The 24,170-nt window shown below is 41.1% G+C and overlaps 1 protein-coding gene across 3 annotated transcripts; it reads left to right on the forward strand.

The window, feature by feature from the left end:
• The first annotated feature begins 10,172 nt into the window (after positions 1–10,172).
• gjd3.L (gap junction protein delta 3 L homeolog) lies at positions 10,173–23,676 on the forward strand. 3 transcript variants are annotated; one of them, XM_041576428.1, is made up of 3 exons: positions 10,173–10,875; positions 10,992–11,114; positions 19,770–23,676. In XM_041576428.1, exon 3 carries the CDS (start codon positions 19,796–19,798, stop codon positions 20,711–20,713), a length of 918 nt encoding a protein of 305 aa, XP_041432362.1. In that variant the 5' UTR covers positions 10,173–10,875; positions 10,992–11,114; positions 19,770–19,795; the 3' UTR covers positions 20,714–23,676. The 3 variants fall into 3 exon arrangements, with proteins under 3 accessions (XP_041432362.1, XP_041432361.1, XP_018090189.1); XM_041576427.1 differs by lacking the exons at positions 10,173–10,875; positions 10,992–11,114 and adding an exon at positions 11,137–11,721; XM_018234700.2 differs by lacking the exons at positions 10,173–10,875; positions 10,992–11,114 and adding an exon at positions 11,745–14,173.
• Positions 23,677–24,170: the final 494 nt, after the last annotated feature.

A 24,170-nucleotide genomic window follows, 5' to 3' on the forward strand; every position in this document is an offset into this window, starting at 1 on the left:
TTTCTTTTTCTCAACTTCTTTCTGCCCTTTCTCATCCTCTATCTCTCTCTTTTTTATAACCATAGAGGATTTACAGGGCAGTCTCTTGCTTTCCGTTAAGCCAAATCTTCTGGGGAAAGCAGTAATCTCTCCCCTCTCTAAACAATTAATTAGATGTTTTCTCATCATCTTCCCATCGTACCTACAAGTGGGGTCTCCATTGGACAGGAACTCGAATGCAATAGCAATGGCATAAACCCCACAGTCATAGCCATTTTGCTGCTGATCTACATTGAGTTGCTTCATGGTTTTTGTAGGTTCGCATATAACTTGCCCATAGCATTCGTTGATTTGTTTCTTCACTTGATAGGGAAGTTTGCTTGCTTTCATGCTGTCTGCTATTTCAACATGGTCTGATTTGAAACAGCTGGTCAGCCAATGATTCCTCGTATTGTCAAAATGAATTTGAACAGAGGGTCCATGAACAGCTTCGAAACGAATCTCAGACAGGACACAGGTTTGAAGTCCCTCTGTGTTAAACTGTCTCTTCAGAAGTTTCTGTGCTGCGTCGATGGTTGTGTCATCCAGCCAAGCGTTACCTTGTAATTCTTCTTTGTGCTTCCTGGTCAGATTGAGATCTGGGAGCCAATCATTGGTTTCAGGAGCAAAGGAAACTGGTTTCTCGATCTTCTTTAGATTTTTCTCTTCTGGGAGACAATCATTGGTTTCAGGAGCAAAGGAAACATGTTTCTTGATCTTCTTTAGATTTTTCTCTTCTGGACGAGGTTGGGTTTCTACTGACACCTCCTGTGAGAAGATGACTTTTTCCTTCTGTTTCTTAAATCTCTTCAAGATTTTGCACTTGGGAAAACAGCACGTTTGGCCTTCATCATCGTCATTCTCTTCATTTATTGGTTTAATACTATTTTTATTATTCTTTTCTTTGCTAAAAAGCTTTTTAAAGGGTTTGACTATTGATTTTTTGATTGCTTTCAAAAGACGTGGTGATTTAACAGAAGCCATCATATATCAGATATATAATTAGCCTAAATGGTAAGAAACAAAACAGAATTAGATATTTCTGCAAAACAACAAACAATTCTAAAGAACAACTTTGTTTAATATTGACTCAACTCTGCCAATCAGCAAGTGTAAATGCAGACTGGTACAAGTGTGGTTGTGTCAGTTATAACCTGTTGTCATGAGACAATCACATTATGACATCATACGTCATTTAGATACAAACAACTGTCGTAAACTTTCTACTGACTGTGTGTTTAATAAATAAATAAATAAATATAATATTGTGAATATAATGTGAAAAACAAAACTCTTTGAAGAAAAAACAACAATAAATTTTGAAGCCAAAATTAGACCTTGTCTAAAACCTTAACTCACCTCTGTCAGTCACCAAGTCTGAAAACAGACTGATCATAATGTGGCGGTGTTACATGTAAACTTTTTTTATTGTGATGTCATAATTTGAGGGTGATGTCATAATGTGATAGTCACATGCAAAAGCATGTGATAGTCACATGCAAAAGCATGTGATAGTCACATGCAAAAGCATGTGATTGTCACATGCAAAAGCATGTGACCAGATGATTTGTGATGTCATAATGTGATTAGCCAAAAAGCCAAAGCCGAAATTAGAACTTGTCTAAAACCTTGACTCACCTCTGTCAGTCACCAAGTCTGAAAGCAGACTGATCATAACGTGGCGGTGTTACATATAAACTTTTGTACTGTGATGTCATAATGTGAGGGTGATGTCATCATGTGATTGTCACATGCAAAAGCATGTGATTGTCACATGCAAACCCGATATCCAGAAAGCTCCAAATTATGAAATGGCCGTCTCCCATAGACTCCATTTTATCCAAATAATCCAAATTTTTAAAAATGATTTCCCTTTTCTGTGTAATAATAAAACAGTTGCTTGTACTTGATCCCAACTAAGATATAATTAATCCTTATTGGAGGCAAAACCAGCCTATTGGGTTTATTTCACCTAGATATTAGGTGCCACTGGGAGTATAGGCGCTAGATATTAGGTGCCACTGGGAGTATAGGCGCTAGATATTAGGTGCCACTGGGAGTATAGGCGCTAGATATTAGGTACCACTGGGAGTATAGGCGCTAGATATTAGGTGCCACTGGGAGTATAGGCGCTAGATATTAGGTACCACTGGGAGTATAGGCGCTAGATATTAGGTGCCACTGGGAGTATAGGCGCTAGATATTAGGTGCCACTGGGAGTATAGGCGCTAGATATTAGGTGCCACTGGGAGTATAGGCACTAGATATTAGGTGCCACTGGGAGTATAGGCACTAGATATTAGGTGCCACTGGGAGTATAGGCACTAGATATTAGGTGCCACTGGGAGTATAGGCACTAGATATTAGGTGCCACTGGGAGTATAGGCACTATATATTAGGTACCACTGGGAGTATAGGCACTAGATATTAGGTGCCACTGTTTCTTTGTTGGAATGTCAAATGCAAATAACCAGGCATAACTGACAAGGCTCCATCCAGGGTGAGTAACATGTATTAACTATAGGAACTTTGGGCATTGAAAAGTGATAGCGGGGAGGCAAATGTGTCCATAGCGGCACATACACATTTATTGATTGATTAGAGGATGGATATAGTTGCACCAAATAACTTGAGGTACACTCACACTGAAAGCCTTCACATATCTGGATACTGGGCTGATACTGGAAGGGCTAATTATTGGCCTTTTATGGCAAATCAAAGTAGTGTGTAACTTGATTGATATTAATAATCATACAGTGGAGAATAAAAATTGCTGTTTTGTAACATTTGTATTAGTTTTCGGGAAATGTCCTCACCTGAGTGGAAAGATGTCAAGATTAAAAAAAAAAGTAACCTAGGAATTTAAAGGGGAAAAATGATTCAACTGTTGATCTGTCCCTTGTTTCTGTGAATGAGACGAACCCACGTAACTCCCCACCAGGCTTTGGGACTGGTACAGTAAGTGCAGCAGGAATTCATAGATGTCAACATGTCAACACCTCATGCGCCAAATCACACGGCTAAACCGTCGGCTGGATAACACAGACGTGTGAAGTTACACTGAAATTCTTTGCAATGGACTTTGAGAGAGAGACCAGATGTAAATGTTCTCCTTGCATTACAGTAAAGAAGTAAGCAAGGCTGCCAACTCGTGGTGTTTTGGAGGACCCCCCAGCATCAGCAGGTACCCATGATACATGAGACAGATAGGGAGTGAGAAGCAATTTTAATTCTATAGACAATCTCCTTTCAGAAGAGCTTTCTTATCACAAATGGATTCCAGCAATGGCTGGTAGATCTGTGACAAGCCAATTGTGAGTTCTTAGGGCTTTGCTGGAGTCCACCACAAGCAACCTAAATACGTTTAGGCAGGGCCGCCATTAGAAATCACGGGGCCCCGTATAAAAAATATTTTTTTAAAAAACATTGGTGGCAGGGGCCTATAGAATATTAAAATAATACATTGGTGGCCAGGGGATTAAAAAAAACAAAAACACAAATTGGTGTTCGGTAGAATTGAACTCGTGGCTTCAGGACTTCAATTTCGGCTGTTTTCGTGACTTCGGGTCTTATCGCTGCTTCGGGACTTCGGCTGTTCGGCACTTCCGCATTTTCGGCTGTTCGGAATCAAAAATGGCCGCAAATCTAAGGCGCTCGAAAAGTGCAGCACTGCCGGGCCCCCTTCATCCCCGGGCCCAGGCCACTTGTCCCCCCTGATGGCAGCCCTGCGTTTAGGGGTGGTTTTTAGCGTTGCACATTTATGTTATCACAAAGTAAAGACATATCTGTTATACAGGTGCCATTTTTAGACCCTGTTGGGTTATAACTTACCTGCTCCATAATGAAATCTCTAACCCGTTTGTAACAGTCTCATGTATAATTGCTTAGTACCTGTAGCTTCCCTGTCTCACTGCTTGGCCATCCGGCTGCAGAAGTGGGGGGTCCCAGGCGCAAGGCAGTTTTTGATAATGGTGAGGTAGGAGTATGGAGCATGTCATCTTCTTTGAATTTTTGGAACTGGTCATCTCTAGTTATACCCTACACAGGAATATGGCTCTTCTGGCCGGGTCTCCTGTATGGTAGTTCCTCCTCATTTAGACTTTAGGGCATCTGTCAGGAACCAGGTGAGGAATGGGGGTCTGAGGATGCATGGAAAACCCAGACTGTCGGGTTCAAACCAGAAGGTGGTAAGTACAGGCCTGGAAGATTCACAAGTTAGTGGACTCTTAGTTGCCACCCCCTGCCCCTCATTGATACATCGCTGCCAATCCCAGGGAGCAATGTATCGATGGCTGAATGCAGGTGTCCCTTTCGGAGCACAGGGACCTTTGGCAATTCATCTACATTCAGGGCAGGGAGCAAAGTGCAAAACGCATGTTGAGTTTTCCCTGTTTTTTTTTCCACCTTGTTCTGCCTGTCATAAATGACCCCCATCTTCTGTATGAGGCTCAGATTAATTTTTAGTCTGTGGCATCAGTAGAAGCACTAGCACATTCACATCCCAAATATCATTGTACGTAGCACTGCAGTGAAGAGGTTCATGTGTAGTGTTATTGGAAGGCAGGACAGTGTGACTCGACTTGCCAGTTTTTCCACAAAGCTTTTAAGATAGTGTCTACTGAGTGGAAGCCAAGCAGAGGAACTTCTCCCAGCCTGACAAGCATCAAAGTCACTTTCTTGGGAGCTGCTGTGCTATTCTCGGAGTGATTCTGTAGCAGCAGGAAAAAAACGGGTGTTATCAGTGATACCGGTTCCCTTATCAGTTCTGCAGTGACCCGCTAGGCCTGGCTTGTGTATGGAGAGATTGTGCCATGCGGATGCCAACTTGCCCTCAGAGGAAAGTCTGCACGTTCTGCTTGTTTTGGGGAAAAGGATGAGATGGTGCTTACAGCCTGTGTGGACCAACGGTTTTTTAGAAAGATGGAAAAACTATTCCCACAGTATATAAGTGTAATGTGTGAAATGTCAGAAGTTCCTCATTATCCTTGATTAGGAAAAGGGTGAGAACAATCAGGATATTGTAGTGTGAACCGGACCTCTCAGAGAGGGAACTGGAGCAGCTGCAAAGTGAGAAGTTCCAGGGCCCTTTTACTGCGACCCAATATGTCAGCAGCATTACTTGCACTACTTCTTATGGCACCTTCTGTAGCCATTGATTTTTAATTTTATTTGATTAAAACTGTTTTCACAATGAGATGTTCCTCCTTTCTCTTTCCCCGCTCTGTTCATAGACCTTGTTGCCCCTTCCCCTTGGTTTTGATCCAACAAGAAACCCCAGATAAAGGGGGAAGCTAAATGGCTCTGCCACATTTAAGGCTAAATTGGACCCTAGTCTTTTGGGGCCACCAACTTCAAAAAGCATACCAAGGCTGCCCCCCAAAAAGTACATTCAATTTCGTTATCCCCTTGCTCTTCCGTTCCTCACCATGGCCTTCCATTTATGTTTTCTATCTCGGTTGGCCTCATCTTCTCTCCATATCCAACAAACTTTTCTTTCTCTGTATCCTGTCCAATGGGAGAGCTTTTTGTTGACAAAACTTGCAACAAAGCTAATTGTGGTCTGGACAAATTGTGGCCACTAACCGTGGCCCTAGGTGAGTGCCTTGTTCAACCGTTAATTAGCCAAAGTGCCTCTGTAAATCCGCTCCTTTTCTTCTTTAAGCCCTGAAAAACAAACATATATATCACCAATATTCATATTTTTCATTTCCTCCTAGAACCTGTATCCACCCATTTCAAATGAAAGAAAGCAGATTGCTTATCGTTACAGAAGCCATTGCTTTAGGCACTTTGTAGTTTGAGATCTGTGAGCCATTCAGGTAGAGGCTTTTCCATACCTACCATCCTTATTATATTAGCTTAACCCACCCCATGTGCTGCTCCTATTTTCATATCATATCCTAATTAAATAGTAAAAAATAAAATACATCAACCCCCTAAGCCATATATTTACCTCCTTCAGCTTTTGCTCCCTGGACCAGCGCTTGGACCTCTTAAAATACCTTGGAGTCGCTTAACTTATTCTTGATATAATTTTAGGAAGTAAAAGTGCCAAAACTGTTGAATTCACTTTCCGCTTTCTACAACAAGGAAACTTACCTTCTTTGTTGGTAGCACATTGGTCTGTTATCTGTCCTCAGACCCAAGATCCCAGTCTTGACCCAAGATATCATTTGTTAGGGGGTGTGAATGAGCTGAGAAGATATTCAGCTTTTAAATGCCCGTGTATATCTATATTATTTTCCATGGCATCACCACTTTGTTTTCTGTTTGGTTAATATTATTCCTGACCAACCCCTCCATCTATCTCTTGTTTGTGATGAGGCCACCAGACGGGAGCAGAGATTTCCCCCTCTGTATCCCCTACATTTGCCAGTTATTCTAGGCCTGGCCTGCATGACAGATAGATAGAACCACATGCCTTTTATTTTTGTTTCCAGCAGATACACAGAGCCTGTTGTGTTCAGACTATTATCTCAGGATATGTGTTAATCCTCTCCAACATATATGGAAAATCCACTGGCACCGACCCTCCCTGATGCCTTCAACAACATGGAAAATTAGTGCTAAATATTGCAGTCTTTCTGCCAAATACCAAGCCAATGGGGAAAGTGTCACCAATATTTACTCTTCTCTTCTTTAATGTTTTGGTGGGGATGGTCTGCCTGGCACTGCTCCGCATTTGTCTCCAAATCAGGCTAATTAATAAATAATGGTGTATAAGGTTAGAATCATTGTCACAGAGAAAGCGGCATTTAGTCTGCTGCTGACATTTGTGCCCGTTTTACACGTGTTATGCAAAAATTGGCCATTGGGGACCATATATTGGGCTCAGGGAAGCAGACAGTAATACTTTTGCCCAGTTAAAACTTGTAACTGGTGTCTCAATTTTCATTCATCCAGGTCATGATAGACAGTATCTAGTAGAATTATGTCTAAAGCAACTGGACTTTTCTAAGTTTTCTTTATAATGTTTCAGTTGAACTGAGTGTTGGGGAACTGAAGAAGCTGCTTGGAGAATGCCTGTGTGTTCTCCTTTATACACCATTTGAGGTGGAAAACATATTTGAATCTTACATATTTATTTTATTCCTTGTTATGAGCAAAGGTGATCCTTGGCCAAGTTCTGTCTCTGAGGGGGTTTGACTGAAAAGCCTGAAAACGGCTGGTCTACGGACATGGGAAGTGACATTGGAGTTGAGGTTGTTAAAGGAAGACATGATCTAGTTAGAATTTACTCTTATCCAGAGGGAAAAAACAAAACAACTGGAACTGTCTCTGGATCACAATTTGTATATTTAGAAGTAATTGTTATGCCTTGTTTCTGAGACTGGAGCTTCTAGCAGAGTGGCTTGCTTACTTACTAAAATCATAGTTTCCCTTTAAGAGGAAAAGAGTACGTGAGGTTGGTCATCTCCTGGCAGCTGCAGTCACTGCTTCTTATCTCCTTTGTATTGTTAGTGTTTTAGGGTTTGTCCATGTTCTTGGCACCCGACACCCACTTCAGTTTCCCACTGGGTGAAAAACTGGAATCCCCCGTCTTTCTCTGACTCTTGGTCTTTGACCTGAAAGTCACTTTTGTGCAACATGCACTAGATCATTTTCAGAGAGCGGAAAAGCAGCTTCTGAAAGCTCCTGTATCTGCAAGGAAACGCCTGCATGGACGACCCCAACATGTGAGATCATGGATATATAACACGGATGCATTTTAAAGGATCTTGGCACAGGAAATCCAGATGCCTTCAACATCATCGGGCCCTCAATGGACCCTGAGACTCTGTTTCTTGAGTGGGAGAGTTCTCACAGCTTCATAGGAAACTAAAAATGCCCTAGCGCTGTAACATATAGCAAGTAAAAAAAACACTCTTAGAGTTCTCCAAATTCAAGATTTGAAAAACTTAAAACCTTCTGTAGAATCAATGGGAGCAGTTTTTTTCCACATTCCATAAGATATTTTATTCTTCAAGGTTTTGTTGCTACGTTAAAGCTGCTTAATTAGGAATGGGGAAAATTTTAATCTTGAGGGTTTTTTTTTGTTTGTTTGCAACTGAATTTTAAAATGAATAAATCTGCCGGCCATTCTTTGTTAGGTGTGGTGGCATGTGCAAGAATGGGGGAAGGGGGTGGAGGAGGTTGCTGGGGTGGGGGGCCCTGGACACCCCAGTCCGACACTGTTTAGAACTAACAAAACCATCAATTTTAAAGGGCATTTACAAACTCAACAGAAAATGAAGGTTCTCCAGCAAGATAAAAGCATTTTCATGTTTTTAGGGAGATAACATTTGCTTATGTTGATGTAGTCTTCAGAGTTACCCTGTCTTGATCAATGCTCCCCAAAGGATCCAATTAAAAAAAATGTACCTCTTTTATTAGGGGAGATGGAAAAAACCCGCCAAGAGGCAGCAGCAGCTTAAATGTTATGATGGATTCAGTGTTTCCAGTGTAATCAAATCCTGGATACACCATGATACAATCAGAATATAACATAATAAAAAGATTAGCAAGAGTTTTTCCAGAGCTTCCGAGGTTTATGAATTAACCTGTTCCCAGTGGCGGAACTAGGTTTTACTAGGCCCCACAGCAAATTAAACATAGGGCTCTAAGTTGACCAATTTTGCCGATTTATATTGAAAATGACCACTAATTAGGGTCGTACTGGGTCCCTAAACTCCTGGGCACCCCCACAACTGCAGAGTATACTTGCTCTGTAGTAACAACTCTGCCTGTACATACTTTACAGATGATACACCATACTCAGTCTCAATCAGTTCTTATGAACCCAGTTTACACAATCTGGAACTATGCTTCTACCTACCGTATACACCCACAGCCCTGATCTATTAATATCTATGACAAACTATAGACTGGAATGCCCAAAAACCAGAATTGGAATATTGGATAACTGACATTCCACACCTCTTCATTAGACTTGACTAGATAAAGCTTGTGGATCCTCCCATCCAGGCTTCAAGTTCTGAGAAATGGAGCACAGAACATACCTTGCCACCAAATGAAGATGGGCCACTGGATTCTTTAAATCGCCTGCCATGTTGTAAACCCAGAGTTATGGGAAGGAGGTTCCCCCTGCTAAGCTTGGTGGATGCAGAAGACTGGAGTCACCATCTAATGATGGGTCATAGGAAAAGACTTGAAGCCAAAAAGGACATGACGGAAAGAGGGCAACATTTGGGGATAAGGAACAGTGTATGGGTAAAGAGCCTGGGTTTAATATGCGTGTCCTGAAATCTGTGGTGTGCCCACATCCAGCCTATACGCCACCCATAAAGTAGAAATGGCCAGCTTGCACCGCCATCCGTACTCCATTTAGTAAGCACAAAGAGTTAAGGCAATGGGCACCAGAAGTAAATATATGTCCAACCGTTATACCAATGCCCCCGCGCACATCTATACATAGGACGCATTTTATACATTCAAGAGACCAGAGTTTATGGGCCTTGCTTTCCACTGACACCATTCTGGTTTGTGTTAATAAAAAAATGTATTTATACAACAATGTAAACGAACCTTCACGGCTAAAGAAACAAACGTAAGCCGCGTATAAAATGTGGCTACCATAAAAATAGTTTTGAGACTTAGGAAATGCACTCGTTCTTTTCATTCTTCTCCATTATGGTTTTTTTCCCCCCCCCCCACCCTTTCAAGTCTTATTTTTTTAATTATCCATTGTGTTTATGGAATAGAAATAATAAAAATGGTGAAGGCAAAGCAGCCGTAGTGAAAAGCCTTAATGGAATGAAATAGGAGATAATAGGACAATGACGAAGTAAAGATTTAATAGGAAAGTGCAAGTTATTTATGTGTGGAAAATATGGAAGATTAAAAAGAGAATAGAGCTAGTGATTAAGTGCCTGTAGGGCATGAAACGCGTAGGGCCATTGCAGATGTTTAATTATTAAGTGAATTGAAATAAACAGTGTTTTTTTACTTTATACTTGTGGATTTCCTAGAGTGCCTGGAGGGCCCCTCTGATCGTATTGCTGACAATTCATTAGAGGTACCCAAAGCTGCTCATTGTACTTTCACATAGTTTTACTTAGTGTGGCTGCCTCTCTCTCTCCCTCCCTCTCTCCCTCTCTCTCTCTCCCTCTCTCTCTCTCCAGTGGAACCCAGAAATGGTGGAGGGAGGTCCAGGGTTCCAGTAGGCAACTAATATTAGTTATCTGTAATAACTGGGAACCCTACAGTTGTGTTGGCTGTACCCACTTCCATGTTCCTAGCAACCAAAATTAGTTGTGCTACTACAGGAAGAAAACTGCAGCATGCTGGACCTCCCTAGATTTGTTAAGGGCCCTCATCAGGCAATTTCTGGGGTCCCGACCGCTAACTGTCCCTGATATGAATGACTATATTATGCTATACATAGCCTGGATATTGCCCATAACCTCATGAAAGTGGCATATTCTTGTTTACAGTGGCATATTCTTGTTGAGACTCTAATATTCAAAACATCCGTTGAGTGGAATCTTGGCACAGGCCCCTCCAAGAGAGAGAGAGTTGAGGGGGAGCTGATTTCCAGCGCTTGTCTTATCACAAGTTCCCAGTAGCTCTTCAGAAGGAATAAAGCTGGGAGGCTGTCAGGGCCTAGGAGAGAAATGGGAGGCAAGAAAATTGAATAGGGAGAGCCCAGACCAGTTCATTTATCCACCCAGAAATATCCTGGAATCTTTGATCTGCCATAAATACATATATTTCCCGTATCAGTAGACATCTTTCTTAATATATTTGCATCTCCTTGCCTCCATAGGAACACAGCTGATCGTGATATATTAACATTTGGTGCCACCGCCCGTACGTCTTCTGCATTGGGCTGGGACACCCAACTACAGAGCTTTTAAAGTGAGTTTATTCTGCGCTGATTTGTGTAAATATTGTTTAACCACATGCGTGTCCCTACCTTATAAAATGTATTATATGAATGGCTGTATGTTTATTATATATTGCCTCCATGACAGGTGGTGGGCTTCTTGCACAAAGATGGTTCCTGCATTGGCAAAGCTAGAGAAGCTGGAGAAATCAGTCCTGACTAATCACAACCTGCCTTCACTAGAACAAGTGGCCTAATCCTGCAAGTGTCTGTAAGTATGCACATAGATCAATACAGAGATTAATGCTTTCATGGTGAACCCTATTACTCTCTGCAAGGAGGCTGAAATCACTGACATTGAGCTCAGTTTTTGAATGGCTCAAGGTCTCATAGAGTTTAAAAAGGACAGAGGAGTGTTGGATGCTGTGGGGTAATGAATTCCATTGGGTGTGAAGTCCAGTAGGCATGCAAGTCATGAGGTTACTGGGGCAGAAGAAAGTGTAAGGTGATTAGAGGAGCAAAGTGGATGATTTGGAGAGTATGTGGAGGCTTGGAATGTAAGGGGAAGTATTGTTACTGGGAGATTTACAGAGAGGTGCAGCACCAGGGTTTTGTGTGGGAGGTGGATGAGTCTTGCAACTCTATTCTATATGGATTGGAGAGAGGAGAAGCCAGCGAGTGGTAGGAATGGTGCTATCACTTTAAGAGAAGGCGGAGCAAACAGCCTAAATATTCCATCAGCCTGAAACTGTCCAGGGAAAATGAAGTGAAAGCAGCTTGCGGAGCCTTATGGCTATTCACTCTGAGATGTGAGACCTGACAGCAGCAGCAGCAGCAGCAGAGAAGAAGAACATCCCTCATTCCATGTTCCCCAGCAGGTACACAGCTCTCCTAGAATTACTGCTTGTAAGGGAATGCTGGGCTCTCTGTCTAATGTTGGACTCTCTGTCTAATGCTGGGCTCTCTGTCTAATGTTGGACTCTCTGTCTATTGCTGGGCTCTATGTCTAATGCTGGGCTCTCTGTCTAATGTTGGACTCTCTGTCTAATGCTGGGCTCTCTGTCTAATGTTGGACTCTCTGTCTAATGCTGGGCTCTCTGTCTAATGTTGGACTCTCTGTCTAATGTTGGACTCTCTGTCTATTGCTGGGCTCTATGTCTAATGCTGGGCTCTCTGTCTAATGCTGGGCTCTCTGTCTAATGCTGGGCTCTCTGTCTAATGCTGGGCTCTATGTCTAATGTTGGACTCTCTGTCTAATGCTGGGCTCTCTGTCTAATGTTGGACTCTCTGTCTAATGTTGGACTCTCTGTCTATTGCTGGGCTCTATGTCTAATGCTGGGCTCTCTGTCTAATGCTGGGCTCTCTGTCTAATGTTGGACTCTCTGTCTAATGCTGGGCTCTCTGTCTAATGCTGGGCTCTCTGTCTAATGCTGGGCTCTCTGTCTAATGCTGGACTCTATGTCCAATGCTGAGATATCAATCTAATGCTGGGATCTCTGGCTAATGCTGGGCTCTCTGTCTAATGTTGGACTCTGTCTAATGTGGACTCTCTGTCTAATGCTGGGATCTCTGTTTAATTTTGAACACTCTGTCTAATGCTGGGCTCTCTGTCTAATGCTGGGATCTCTGTCTAATGCTGGGCTCTCTGTCTAATGCTGAGATATGTATCTAATGCTGGTCTCTCTGTGTAATACTGGGATTGGGGCAGGTTTCTGTTTAACATACCATGATCCCCTAGCTATGAATTTTCAGGGACAGTCTGAGGCAGGGCTGGTGACTACTGCAGGCAACATGCAGAGACTGCTGAGCATCAGGGACAGAGTCATGCAGCGCTGGCTTTCCTCCTGTATTGTCACAACTGCATTCCTGCATGTGCTGCGCTCTTTGCACATAAGCCCCAGTAACTGCTTGTTGTGCTCACAATATATTGCTGTTGGGTGACTGCTGTGTGTCCGTGTCTGTCCCTCCTATGGCTTTAAGGATAAAGCCTGGATATTAGCGAAAAGCAATGTGTCCTGATATCTATAGGGAGCAGGTAGATGTCCAGATGTCTGGATTTTAGGAGAAGAACCTGAACCTGAAGTGTAAATCTGTCTTTCTGATGTCCAATCCCTTGTTATTACAAAGATTTGGTAAGTGGAGTTTATAATATTAGGAAATAGTTGGAGTCTCGTGTCCTAGACGTTAGATATAGGTGTTCTGGTGTCTGTATATTAATATATTAACACTGGAACTGCCTGTTTATTGGGAGAATGATTGTGTCTATGTATTGAGAGATTGTGAGTGTGTAGAGTTAGACTATGTGTATTGACATGAGCCCAGTGCTACATTTTCCATTAGTCAATATATTAGGAGGCCTGTGTATTACAAGGAGGCCCCTTTATCAATATCAGTCAGTATGTATGACCTCCAATGACTTTGTATTACAAGTATAATGTTTGTAGTCTATTGTCTCTCTATTGGGATGAGGAAAGGGGCAGGAGGTGCCATCTGTGGATTTAGAGGAGGCTGTTGACATATAAGGAAGGAGTGAAAGGTAAGTGTGGCCTTTATAACCGGAGCAGGTGAGATATGGAAATCCCCGGGGTTTATTTATGAGCAGAAGGTGAGAGGACAAGGTCCCCAATGTTGTGCAGTAAGAGAAAGTGAAATGATCAGGTCCCTGGTGTCTGTGTATGAGGAGGGACAGTGAGGAGCTGTGATATAAGAGGCAGGTACTGGGAGGAGACGGCAGGTAAGTGCCATACACTGTGTGTCACCTGGAGATGACAGGTAGGTACTTGATGTCTGTGGATCAGAAGGAGATTGGTTCCCAGTAGCAATCGTTATCTTTGTATTATGACAAAATGAGTGACTTGTGTGTGTGAAGAACAGATGGGAGGTCGATACTGAATAAATGTCGATTATAAAAAAGTGGGAGGTTGGTGCTCAGGTCTATGCGGTGGAGTAGGTGTGTAGTGCCCATGTGCAGCTACTATATGTGCGTGTCCTATAGGCTGAGTATGAGGGGCATGTGCAGGGGTGCCAGGCTGGGCCCTATGTTCTTACACTGCTGCAAGTACACTTTGTTGCTTTTACCCTGTATAACAGTGCCCAGGAGCTGACACTCAAGGCTTCCATTTCTCATTTGCCTTCTTTACCAGCTACTTATTCTCCCCTCCTCCTCCTCGTGTGTCTTGTTGCATCTGATCAGATCAGGCCAATGATGGCATCTGGGGTGCCACTTAACCCTGCGAGCGCTTGTTGTGTTTGCAGCAGACGTGCCACTGTCCCCTCCCTGAGTCCAAGAGGACAGACCTGTGTCTGATGTCTGTACAGTCCAGTTGAGAGGTATGTGCTAAATACAGACATCCTTATCCTTTATCTGTCTGCCCCAGAGAGAGAGAGCTGGAGGGAGGCTCTGACGTTAACCCCTGCAGTAAGCCTGACCGGCCGCGCGCTGTGCTGAAGGGGTTAACTGCTTAGCAGATGAAAATCATAACAGAAGGCACCAAATTCTGTCTCATCTTTTTATATTTAGAGCCAAATTTATTCAACTTCCCCAGAGAAAAGTGCAGTAGAATAAGGAGGGGGCGTAGGATCCTCTGCCTGTAATTACTGTAATACTGCGGCGGGGCTAATATATGCCCAAAATACACACTTCATGGTTTCCAATATTAACCTTTGGGTAACCACTGAACTGCAGCCACAGCAAAGATCCAACAACAAAGTGTGAGCTCCGTGTCACAGCATCACAAAAACACTTGGTATAATTCCGCCTTCCTCTATAAATCACTCTGGCCCTGAGAGCTTACATCTTGCTAAGTACAAAGAGCAACCCTAATGTATTCAGTTCCCTGGAGAAATACACTAGATCCAACACCAATTAATTCAGCGCCGAGCTGCTGAACTGCTGCTCCCAGCACTTCAACCTGGAGGATGGGGGATATGTCTGCAGCATAGTGTGTGTGTGTGTTTAATAGAGCTTAGGTGTGAAACTCCTGTTTATTTCTCATTGTCACCAATGAGGCTCAAATGATACGTAACCAACTCAAATACATTTATTTGATTTATTGTGCTGCAAGGGATCTTTCATTCGCTCCTGTTCTCTTGCATCCGTTTGTCCAACCAGAAACCAGAAAATCTGCCAAGCTTTTAATAAGCCACAATCATAAGGGAAAAAGAGGAAATGAAAGGAAATCAAAAACTTCCTTTTTTTTTTATAAATAATCTTATCCCCCCCAAACCTGAACTTTGCAGCATAATAAATCAGCCCCTGTGTATTGTCTATAAAAACATAAACTGCAACGAGGGAAAGGGTTTAAATATTATCCAAAAAACTCCAAATCACAGGACTCCGTTTTATCCAAATAACTGGATAATCGCTGTAATAATAAAACAGCACCTTGTACTTGATCCCAGCTGAGCTGCACGGATTTATATTGGTGTCAGAACAATCCTATTGCTTTATTTCATGTTTAAATAATATTTTAGTACCCTTAGGGGGTTTTTTATTAAAGCCTGAGTTTTTTTGACCATAAAATCTGAATTTTAGTGAAAAAAAACCCTTAATTTTTTTTGTGATTTATTATACCCAGAGGATAGAAAAAGTCTTAATCCAAAAATCCAGCATCTCAGCCGTGCGAGGTTGTATATAAGTCAGTGGGAGAAGTCCTGAAGATATCCTGCGCTGGGTTTCTTGAAAAAATCCAAAGATTTTGTGGTTTTCGGGCAAAAATCCAGAAAAAAAAAAATACTAACAATTTGTACGATTTTCATGAGTTTTTTTCCCACACTAGAGAAAATGTATTGAAAAATAAGGGGAAATAACCCATGCGGCTTTGGTCGGAGTATATTTCAGAAAATAATGCGATAAATTAGGATTTAGATAAATAACTCCCTTTAAGGTACAAAGACTTTTGAAAATAATTATTAAATACACTTGAAAAATGATTTCCTTTGTCATAAATACCTTTATGAATTCATGAATGAATATTTATTGGTGGCAAAACCAGCCTTTTGGGTTTATTTCATGTTGAAATGATTTTTTTTAGTAGACTTGAAGTGTGGAGATCCAAATTACAGAAACACCTCTTATCCAGAAAACCCGAGGTCTCGCGTGTTCTAAAATACATCGTTTGCAACAATAATAATAATAATACAGGTATGTGATCTGTAATGCGGAATGATCGGGACATGGGGTTTTCCAGATAAGGAATCTTTCTGTAATTTGGATCTCCACACTTCAAGTCTGCTAAAAAAAAATAATTTAAACATGAAATAAACTCAAAAGGCTGGTTTTGCCACCAATAAGAATTCATTCATGAATTCATAAAGGTATTTATGACAAAGGAAATCATTTTTCAAGTGTATTTAATAATTATTTTCAAAAGTATAGCTTTAAAACGGACCCTGCGATTCGGAGCTTTCCGCAATATTAGACATAATACATGGTTTTCAGCCATAATAAATATCTTATTTAAATTGTAGCTTAGACTTATTGTCAAATGCGAAAGGCCAATTTCTGATGATTCACCTACAGAAAATGTAGATTTAGATGAGCTTGAACTACGCACCAACCTCCCCTCCCATATTTCCACTTAGGTCTAGTGTTCACTAAATGCCAGTTTCAACTGCCAGCCTTCACAGCAGCCCAACACAAATACAGTAAGTCATTGCTCACAACCAGCAAATGAAAAAAAAAACGTTTTAATTGAACCTATTTAAGTATTTCATCCTTTGCTATTGCAGCAAAGCCTTAATTACCTGTCCTGTGTGCAGCAATATCCACACAATAATTCATTTGTGTTGCCAGTTGTATTCATTTGTGCGCAGGTATGTTGTCTAGTTGTCTACAAGACAGATTGCCGCACATCCTCACCACTGACTCCGGGGAATCTATAAGCCGATATTCCCATGGACACTGATGAATGAGCAATTGACCGGGTTCCATCACAAATCCATACTGCTTTTAAATACATTTATAAAAAGACCTGTTAAGTGGCAGCCAAGCAAAGTTACTAAATAGGATACCCAAATTTGTAACGTATTTAATACTGGCTCATTTTATATAAGGGACTGAGACGGTCATAGAGGGGTAAATCTCAGTATTAAATACATTAAAAAAATAAGCATTTAGAGGCCCATTTACCAACATTCTCATTTTAGTGGCTTTTTCCTTTTTCTGTGTAATAATAAAACAGTCGCTTGTACTTGATCCCAACTAAGATATAATTAATCCTTATGATTTTCTAGTAGACTTAAGGTATGAAGATCCACATTACAGAAAGTATCTGAAAAAACCCAGGTCCCTGAGCATTCTGGATAACAGGTCCCATACCTGTACTTGATCCAACATAATTCATCCTTATTGGAAGCAAAACCAGCCTATTGGTTTTATTTCATGTTTATATGATTTTCTAGTAGACTTAAGGTATGAAGATCCAAATTACAGAAAGATCCCTTATCTGTAAAACAGGTCCCGAGTATTCTGGATAACAGGTCCTATACCTGTACTTGATCTCAACTGAGATATAATTAATCCTTATTGGAGGCAAAACCAGCCTATTGGCTTTATTTCATGTTTATGTGATTTTCTAGTAGACTTAAGGCATGAAGACCCAAATTACAGAAAGATCCATTATCTGGAAAACCCCAGGTCCCGAGCATTCTGGATAACAGGTCCCATACCTGTACTTGATCCCCAACTAAGATATAATTAATCCTAATTGGAGGCAAAACCAGCCTATTGGCTTTATTTCATGTTTATATGATTTTCTAGTAGACTTAAGGCATGTAGATCCAAATTATGGAAAGATCATTATCCGTAAAAACCCAGGTCCTGAGCATTCTGGATAACAGGTCCCATACCTGTACTTGATCCCAACTAAGATATAATTAATCCTTATTGGAGGCAAAACCAGCCTATTGGCTTTATTTCATGTTTATATGATTTTCTAGTAGACTTAAGGTATGAAGATCCAAATTACCAAAAGATCCCTTATCTGAAAAACAGGTCCCGAGCATTCTGGATAACAGGTTCTATACCTGTACTTGATCCCAACTAAGATATAATTAATCCTTATTGGAATCAAAACCAGACTACCAAACTAAAATACACCATTAGACCTTATTACTTACGAATTAATCGGATCAGGGACAAACACGGAAAAATCGAGTAAAAATCCGAATCGTACGATTTTATGGGGATTTTTTCCGCCTAATCGTTCAATTTTTTTTTTAGGGCTATTTTTGTCCAAAATAGTCAGATTTTCTGGCTAATTCCAGAGTAGACCACAGAAACTTAGTTTCTCCCATTGACTTTTATGCTACCTCGGGAGGTCTGAGATGCGGATTTTTAGATTCAGACCCATCTCTGGGGTACAATAAATCTTGAAAAAAAATTTCCACTAAAAATTTGGATTTTATAGTTGAAAAAACGTGTTTTTTTTTCATTCCTACTTTAATAAATAACCCCTTAAAGTATGGAGATCCAAATTATTGGAAAGATTCCTTATCTAGAAAACCTCAGGTCCCAAGTATTCTGGATAACAGATCCCATACCTGTATATTTATCATGCTCAATCCACATATACGGGTATGGGACCTATTATCCAGAATGCTCGGGACCTGGGGCTTTCTTTAATTTGGATCTTCATACCTTAAGTTTGCTATAAAATCATATAAACATTAAACAAAGCCAGTAGGTTTTGCCTCCAATAAGGATTAAATATATTTGAGTTGGGATCAAGTATAAGCGACTGTTTTATTATTACACAGAAAAAGGAAATCAGTTTTAAAAATTTGGATTATTTGGATAAAATTGAGTTTATGGGAGACGGCCTTTCATAACTTTCTGGATAACGGTTTTCCCATACAGCATAATATTTGTATTTTCTTTAATTTATTTTTTTTAATTTCATTCCTTTAAAGTGTTCTCACCAGCCCAGCAATGATAATATTGCAACATTGCGGAGCTGTATAGAGAATGAAGAAGGAATCTCAGGGATGATTAAACCAGGGAGACCTTGGCACGCACCGGGCAATTCATTCATAGTTATAGTCATCACCTTATGTATAATAATAATTAAAATGTTTACAGAAGCTTTAATAATCCTTGTCATTTTGGGGCACATTCGAGCTTCCAATTTCATATACAGGATTGACACACTGAAATATTAATATCATTAAATATCTTTAGAATATAAAACGAATCTTCCTTCCATTGTCATAAATAGATTCGTCTCAGGCTGAAATGCAGATCTTACTTATTCTTAAATTCTCCGTTCATGTATTTGTCTGTTACTATTTATTTTTTGTTGGGCTAAAACACGAAATTCCATCTGCACTAATCGAATTTGATCTCGTAGGGTCTATAGGTGCAACTGATGGTCAGCTCTCCTCCGGCCAAGATTTCATTATGGTCACAATGAGATTAAGGGATTGCTAGAGAAGAAGGAGAAGTGTGCAAGGCATTGTGGGGAATGGAGCTTGTAATGAATTTATATGGGGAAAGTTGCTTAGAGTTACATTTTCTTTCATTAGGCAAATTTTTATTATTGGGTCTGCAGCGCCTTTAAAATATTGCTCTCGCTAGCAAGACTGCCGATGTAGTGCTGAGTCGCTGTTTCTTTCTCGCCAAAGAGAATTCCCAGTGAAAATACATGTAAATCTTAGCAGCACTTCATCTGAGGCCATCGCTTGGCTTTATGTGCTTCAAATATCTCCACATCTGGCAGCTTTTCACAAGAAGTGGCTGAGGAGACAATTATCCAGAAGCTCCAGGTATGGAGGGGACTTAATCTTTGTCTGATGATAATGGCACCCGACCCATAACCTTGTATTCATTAACCGCACACATGAAACAACGTACAACTTGAGTATATGTGTTTTATTATCTGATTGATTTTCTAATTGATTTTCTAATTAAAGTCTGTTCCCCCAACAGAGCAAGTTTACAGGAAGAGAGAAGACATGGGGGAGTGGGGCTTCCTAAGCTCGTTGCTGGATGCAGTGCAGGAGCACTCTCCTATGGTGGGACGTTTCTGGCTGGTGGTTATGCTCATATTCCGCATCCTTATCTTGGCCACGGTTGGGAGTGATATGTTTGAAGACGAGCAAGAAGAGTTTGTGTGTAACACCATGCAGCCGGGTTGCAGACAGGTCTGCTACGACCGTGCCTTCCCCATCTCCCACTATCGGTTTTGGGTTTTTCACATTGTGCTGTTATCGGCCCCAGCTGTGCTTTTCGTCATTTACTCCATGCATCAGAATTCCAAGATGGGAAGAGACGCCGAAGAGGAGGAAGCCGCAAGAGCTGTGCAGCAGACTAATGTGAGGTCAAAAACAAGGGCAGACCAGCGCGGGCGACACATACGTACCTTTTATATCGTCAATGTGGTGATGAGGATTTTAGCAGAGGTCGGATTTCTTGTCGGACAGTGGCTTCTCTATGGGTTTAGGGTGGACGCTCAATATCTTTGCCAACGTGCTCCCTGCACGCATACTGTGGATTGCTTTGTATCAAGGCCCACAGAAAAGACAATTTTCCTTCAATTTTACTTTGTGGTGGGCGTCATCTCTGCCTTTCTTAGTGTGTGTGAACTTCTGCACATTCTGCTAAAGGGAAAGTGTAGGTCGGTGGAGGCTGATGGCCCAAGCCCACCTCCAGCCTACGAAAGGGACAACTGGTCTAACCGGGAGCATGAGAGAACCAATCATTTCTTGCTCCAAAGTCAAACACGGGACAACAGGGAAATCCGAAGACCTGATGGACACCGGCTCTCCATCCCATACTCTCAAAGCACAACCTACAAGCTCAAGGTGGTTCCCAGCTCATCTAATAGTAGCAAATCTACCAGGTTACTCGTCAAAGGAGATTTAACTGTGTAGTAGGGAATGTGTTAACTTTTCTGCTTTAAACTTGTTACTACAAAAACAAGGCTTTATTGGAAAGTATCTCCATTTCTCAAAAGATAATCCTCGTAGTAACTGGGATACAGAACATGGCTTCTTGGCTTAGGAAACAAACATTTGTGTATTATTGTTACTCTAGGATTTCAGACTCTCCTCTGCAAAGACATCGGAAAAACAAACGCCAAATGCCCTCGCATTAAGGTCTCTGCTGTTTCAACAAATTGGCCAGGCGTGAGGCCCATTAAATATGTGCCAGATGTTTAACATAGTGGGTGAACTCTTCTTGACAACATTATCTCCTGAGTGCCTTAAAGGTAAAACATACCCGATGTATATATGGCAATCATCTTCCATTTGTTTTCCAGTTTATAAACAAGCACAATGTGACATTTTCTCCAGCTAGATAGGAGCTGACATATTTCTTGCCTCGTATGAGAGACTCGTAGCACCAACAGTCATATGTTGTTCCTCAGTGGGGCAATCACTTGTCCAAGGGGAGCAATATGTCAGCTCTGTTACGTTATGGTTTATAAGGGCAAATAAATGGAGGATACAAAACACTGTATATCTGTAGGGTATGTTTCATTTCAACCTAACGATTAGCCAGTGGGGTAGGTGAAATGTGCCTTTGTGGAGAAATAGGGTGCTATTAAAAACATAAAAACAACAAGCTGCACCTTTGAGACAGTTTATTGCCAAAATTCCTCGTTCATTTATATATGCACTCTCCCTCTGTGGCTTGCCATGTTGTCATACCAGCTTGAAGAGTGAATCGCTAGGCTATAATAACAGAATAATGTCCTACTTTTCACCCATGTCACAGTTCTCACTTCCTGCGTTATTTATATATGTAAATATTTGTATTTTTTAAGTATTTTTATTGCTTTAAAAGTAAAGGCAGGGCTTAGAATATTTGCTTTACCCTGTCTTTCTTCATATGATGAATGCAACAGTTGTGTATTTTGTGTGATACTACAATACCATTGGCCCATGCTACGTAGCAGATTTAGTCCATACATACAGTTCCCATATGTGATTTCTGCAAGGTATAGCCTGAGAAAATGACTTCTGGAGGCATGTCAGATACTTCTAGGGATCTATCACCAGCAAAGTCATTAAAATGGGATATTGGCAACCGATCCACCCAATGTAGCATCTAAATTGACCCTGTGCAAGTCATAGTTTTTATAATAATGAGACAAGAGGTTGATGCCACATGAGACGCGATTCTTTAAATAAAGGGATTTGCCCACGTTGGAACCAAAGTGGTTCCTACACAAGGTTGAGTCCCAGAACTTTGGCTGGGTGGGGTCTAGCCTAAGAGTAATAATGATCAAATTTGTGAAAAATACCCATTGGCTCTAGTTTCTCCTGTAAGCTAAGCTCGATGGTCAGTTACCATGAGACTTGGGTATGAATATGTATTTACTATGCTAGATGCAGCAATGTTCTTAAAATGTCTGAAATCTTCTTATGAGATCATTAGAACCCTGTCCAAATGTAGGACCTCATAGTGCAGCTTCAACCAAAACTGCTACAAAAACACCACCATAGAGCAAGGTTCCTTCCACTGGGCATTTCCAACTTGTACCAAGCCAATAGGTTTCACAACATTTGTTCTCCTCAATTCTGTTTAGACAATTTTCCATCTGAAATCTCTCAAAAGCTAAACACAGTGTGTCCTGGTGTGACCTCAGAGGGACAAAAACATTTGCCTTAACTCCTCTTTTATTTTTTACAGGTTAAAATGCAATAATGTTCGGGCTGCTATGTGTAATTTTTTGGGCGGGGAATCTAATTTTAGAACTTGTAAAATGTATTAATGCTCCGTTCATTTAATTGCGGGTGGTGATACCTCTTCGTTGCCAAGATATGTCTGTATAGCTTCGTACAGGGCAACTTGTATCTGGAGCACTGCAATTAAGATATTACAATACGTTCATTCAACAGGCAGCAGGGGAAACAAAGATGGCAATAAATATGCAACATTATATAGAATAAGTGAGACACAGCTGAAAGGAGGTCCTTGCCCGCAGAGCTTACATTGACTAAATGTTGCCAAACAGAGAAAGCTCTGGCTGCCTCTGCTTCTTCCTGAATATTTCAGGTAGTTTCTTACCTCAACAGACCTACTGCCAATTAATAGCAGTGGAACAGCAATACTGTATATGTTGTTCATTAAGGAGAGGAGCTCTCCATCTTGGATCTTGTTGGGCCATCTTTTGAGTGTCAGCGGCACCGCACATGCTCAGTGGGCCCTGGGCTGCTAGTCAGATGCTAAGCTTAGGGATTTTCAAACAGATGATGGGGCTCAGCTGTCATTGAAGCTGATACTAGAAGGCTGATGCAGAATAATGCTCTGATCTCTGAGCTTTTATGTAATTTGGCTTCTGAATTAACATCAACATCTAATTAGTTGGTCCCTAAGGCCAGATGTGCTGTGTTCTTTAGTTTGGCACAAGTCTTCTCTACTAAAGGGGCTGTGATCATGTAAGGCAGCTCAACATATAACGTGTAGCATTTTTTAGCCTTATTTCTTATGCTATCGTTTTCCTTTAAAAGAAGCTTTGCTGTAATTGCAGTGCAATGAATTAGAACATTGAGAGTACAAAGTCTCAGCGTATAATGTATTCATCCCTACAGACCTTCCCAAACCAACTGTCAGCTCTACATTGGCCTGTTTTTCCAGTTCTACCAGGAAAGAAATTGCACTAACTGATCGATTTAATGGCACCCAGAATACCATAATGCTATGCATATCTTCTCTGTGTATATATATATATATATATATAAAGATTCTGTAAGCACAATCTGCAGATGGGATGTATGTATGTATCATTAGCACTGCAGTCACATGGTTTTGTTTACTCTGTACATAATGAGAAGCCATGATGCTTTTGTCTTGTAAATACCATGTGAATACACCATTTCTAAACTTTGAGTGTTTCCTTTGAGGATTATTTGGATTTAGGAAGGCTGAAATTTACAGCAGGTTACCAACATGAGAATAAATACCTAATATTAGCCAAAAACCCACAACTGTCTGGCTTTTCCCTCAAAATCCACAGTCTAATGAACATTGCTTGTCCTGCCTTGTCTAAGCCTGCTAATGATAACAAGTAGATAATCCACAGGCAGCCCAATTAGTCAACAGTGTCTGAACCCATTACTGATAATCGGGAGAAAATCCACAGGCGCAACATCATTGGACTCTTCTAGGAAACGGGGCTCCTAAAGTGGGGCTTAAAGGGGCATTATACTAGCTCTCTATATACTTATATACCTGCACCCAACCCACCCATGTCCGACATCGAACGTTGTGGGGTGAAATATAGTAATATTATATAAATATCGATGTCCGGAGGATGAAGTGAGGAATGCCGATGATGGATTGGCCATGGGTAGAGTATGGCCATGACCTGCCCATGATGTG

This window comes from Xenopus laevis, chromosome 9_10L, assembly GCF_017654675.1.
Source record: "Xenopus laevis strain J_2021 chromosome 9_10L, Xenopus_laevis_v10.1, whole genome shotgun sequence".
In the NCBI taxonomy this organism is placed as follows: domain Eukaryota; kingdom Metazoa; phylum Chordata; class Amphibia; order Anura; family Pipidae; genus Xenopus; species Xenopus laevis.

Bases quoted from the DNA above. Each gene is read 5' to 3' on its own strand.
- gjd3.L (XM_041576428.1), top strand. From the start codon at position 19,796: ATGGGGGAGTGGGGCTTCCTAAGCTCGTTGCTGGATGCAGTGCAGGAG.